Genomic DNA, 2,477 nt, shown 5'->3' with positions numbered 1-2,477 from the left:
AATTCGCCTAGTATGTTGTATTATAAGAGAAATCGTTTTCGTCACGCACGTGAGATTTGCCTATAAGGTTATAATACAATGATTACTTTAATTCATCTCATTCAAAGAAAGCCATATCTCGTATGGATACTTATATAAATTTTACATACAAATTGATTAGTATACTAATATATATTACATACTTCGCAAAAGAAATTTTTGTCACGCAATAGAGTCGTGTTCAGAAGAGGGATGCCACTGTTAGACTGCGAACAAAGACGTATTTTCGTTATCCAACCACGACCAACCAGAAGTGACCACGGCCATTTTCGTTTGTGGTTGTGACGTCACCGATGCTAACACGTTAGCTTGGTAGGACCCAAACATCCAACCAAACCGGGGAGGTCATTAGCATGTTTGCAGTTAAGTGTTTGAGCGGGAAAGAGTCGCAACATCATCTTAAATCTTGACCAGCATATGCTGTGTCAGGATGATTCTGGTAATATCCAAATGTCGGAAGATCCAAAAAACCCAGGGCTTTTAGTATATGATAAATTGAGTAAGTATATTAGAAACGCCATTTAACCTAAAGTTTTATGTCCTCAGTTTGTAGTCTAATAAATTTTACTCTCTATTGTCAGACAATTCCGTTTTTGTCGTTCCGGATAATAAAGAAATACGCCAATTCCTGCCACATACGCGCCTTATACAAGAGTCTGTTGATATCCAAGTGTGTCCTCAAGTTGACAGTGCCACTGCATCTCCACCAATACATGAAGAAATATGAGTATTTTATATCCACTGTAACACATAAAAGAAAAATAAATTTCAAGCTATAACAAGCTGGCAATGCGGTCTCTCTTCTGTATAGCAATGTCTGCATTTGCTGCATCATGATATTCCATTAAATCTTGCTGTCGCATCTGTCTATCATCATTTACCATGTTTTGAATAACTTCATCATTATGTAGGAAACAGAAATTATGAAGTACACAGCATGCTAAAACAAAGTTTGTAGCCATGTCAATACATTTGAGTCTCAATTTCAGCAGGTATCGCCATCGTCCCTTTAAAAGTCCAAATGCGTGTTCTATGACAGTTCTTGTTGAACTATGGACAAAGTTATGACGCCTTTGAGTCAGAGTAAGATTTCCATAGTCCCTGGAAATGAAAGAATAGTATATAAACTGAAAGGTTCATTTCTTACCTAATATAAGAATATTATATTAAGCATATTTAACATTGCACATACTTATAAGGTGCCATGAGCCAAGTTCTGTTAGGATAGGCCTTATCACCAACAAGATGATTGTGAGGATTGTAAAATAAGCTCTCGGGTCCTTCCTAGGTTACTTTTTTGTAGAAAGTTGAATATTTCAAAACACGACAATCATTACGAGATCCTGGTGTACCAATGGAAACGTTGGTAAATATTTTAGTAGCTGTGCAGATACCTGCATATAAAAATTACTTTTTAAATATTGCTTCAATTTCACTATCTGCAGATGAAAGATTTTAATCCATCACAAAGAACTACCTTGTAGGATTATAGAATGATTCATCTTCCTGTTTGTGTACGAATCCTGATCATCAGCTGGAGCAAGTATATCAATGTGACAATCGTCAATGGCACCAATCACACCTGCAAAGTGTGGACATTAAATATTCTGTATAATTGATAGCAATGAAAAAAGATTAATGTATAAAAAGCGGCGTATTTGTATACAGTTCAATTGTACACACCACTTACATCGGTTCAATTTTTCAATGCTTCAACAATGAGATTATATTATTTTGAATTGAACAATTATTGATGTGGGCAATTGATACATACGTATAAAACAAGTAATACACATGATGCAAAGTAACATGCATACCTGGATATCCTGCTTTGTCATAAAATTGTTGTCTTACAACTGCACATTCATGATCTTTAGGCCACACTATAAATTTAGGGCTCAATGTACAAAGAATATCAACGATATGATTAACTTCATGATATACTGTAGAAGGGGCTACACCAAACCGGTCACCCAAACTCTCCATTGATGACTGACCGGCCAGGTACCATAGGGTCATAAGTGTTGCCTTTTCAACTGTAACAGCAGGGGTATCACCACGTTGCATTTTTGGCACATATCTTGGGGCAATAACTTTGACAAGTTCTTTGAAAGTGTCTTTACGTATCCTATAAAAAATAAGAAAATTACACGGATATCACACAAAGCATGGCGTAAAGAGTATCGCATAGAATTTCTGTGATTCTTACCGAAATAGCTGGTGAAAATCAAAGTCCAAGTAATACTGGATCCATTCTTCGCCGCACAAATGTCCTAATCTAAAATGTTTTTGTATATCCTCCTTTTGAAATAATAAAGCAACATTACACACGCTGCCCCCGATTTACTACATGCTATGGTAAGTAAATCATCATCAAAGGTGTCTCCTTCAAATAATTGTACCGCTAAGGCTAACGCTACCTTTGTTTTCGGGTTCAT

General features: G+C 36.1%; 2 protein-coding genes across 2 annotated transcripts; both read right to left on the bottom strand.

Annotated features, from left to right (window-relative positions):
* Window positions 1-646: 646 nt before the first annotated feature.
* LOC108757422 (putative nuclease HARBI1) lies at window positions 647-1,407 on the bottom strand. The gene is made up of 2 exons (XM_018501833.1): window positions 1,221-1,407; window positions 647-1,140 (listed from the first exon to the last, which is right to left on the bottom strand). Coding segments are annotated over exons 1-2 (330 nt in total). The 5' UTR covers window positions 1,223-1,407; the 3' UTR covers window positions 647-812.
* A 95-nt stretch (window positions 1,408-1,502) lies between these two features.
* LOC108757419 (uncharacterized) lies at window positions 1,503-2,477 on the bottom strand. The gene is made up of 5 exons (XM_018501829.1): window positions 2,371-2,477; window positions 2,249-2,317; window positions 2,001-2,167; window positions 1,857-1,922; window positions 1,503-1,621 (listed from the first exon to the last, which is right to left on the bottom strand). Exons 1-5 carry the CDS (start codon window positions 2,475-2,477, stop codon window positions 1,503-1,505), a joined length of 528 nt encoding a protein of 175 aa, XP_018357331.1.

The sequence above is a fragment of the Trachymyrmex cornetzi genome, unplaced genomic scaffold (genome assembly GCF_001594075.2).
Source record: "Trachymyrmex cornetzi isolate Tcor2-1 unplaced genomic scaffold, Tcor1.1 scaffold142, whole genome shotgun sequence".
Lineage (NCBI taxonomy): Eukaryota > Metazoa > Arthropoda > Insecta > Hymenoptera > Formicidae > Trachymyrmex > Trachymyrmex cornetzi.
This window is presented reverse-complemented; position numbering and strand designations above follow the sequence as displayed.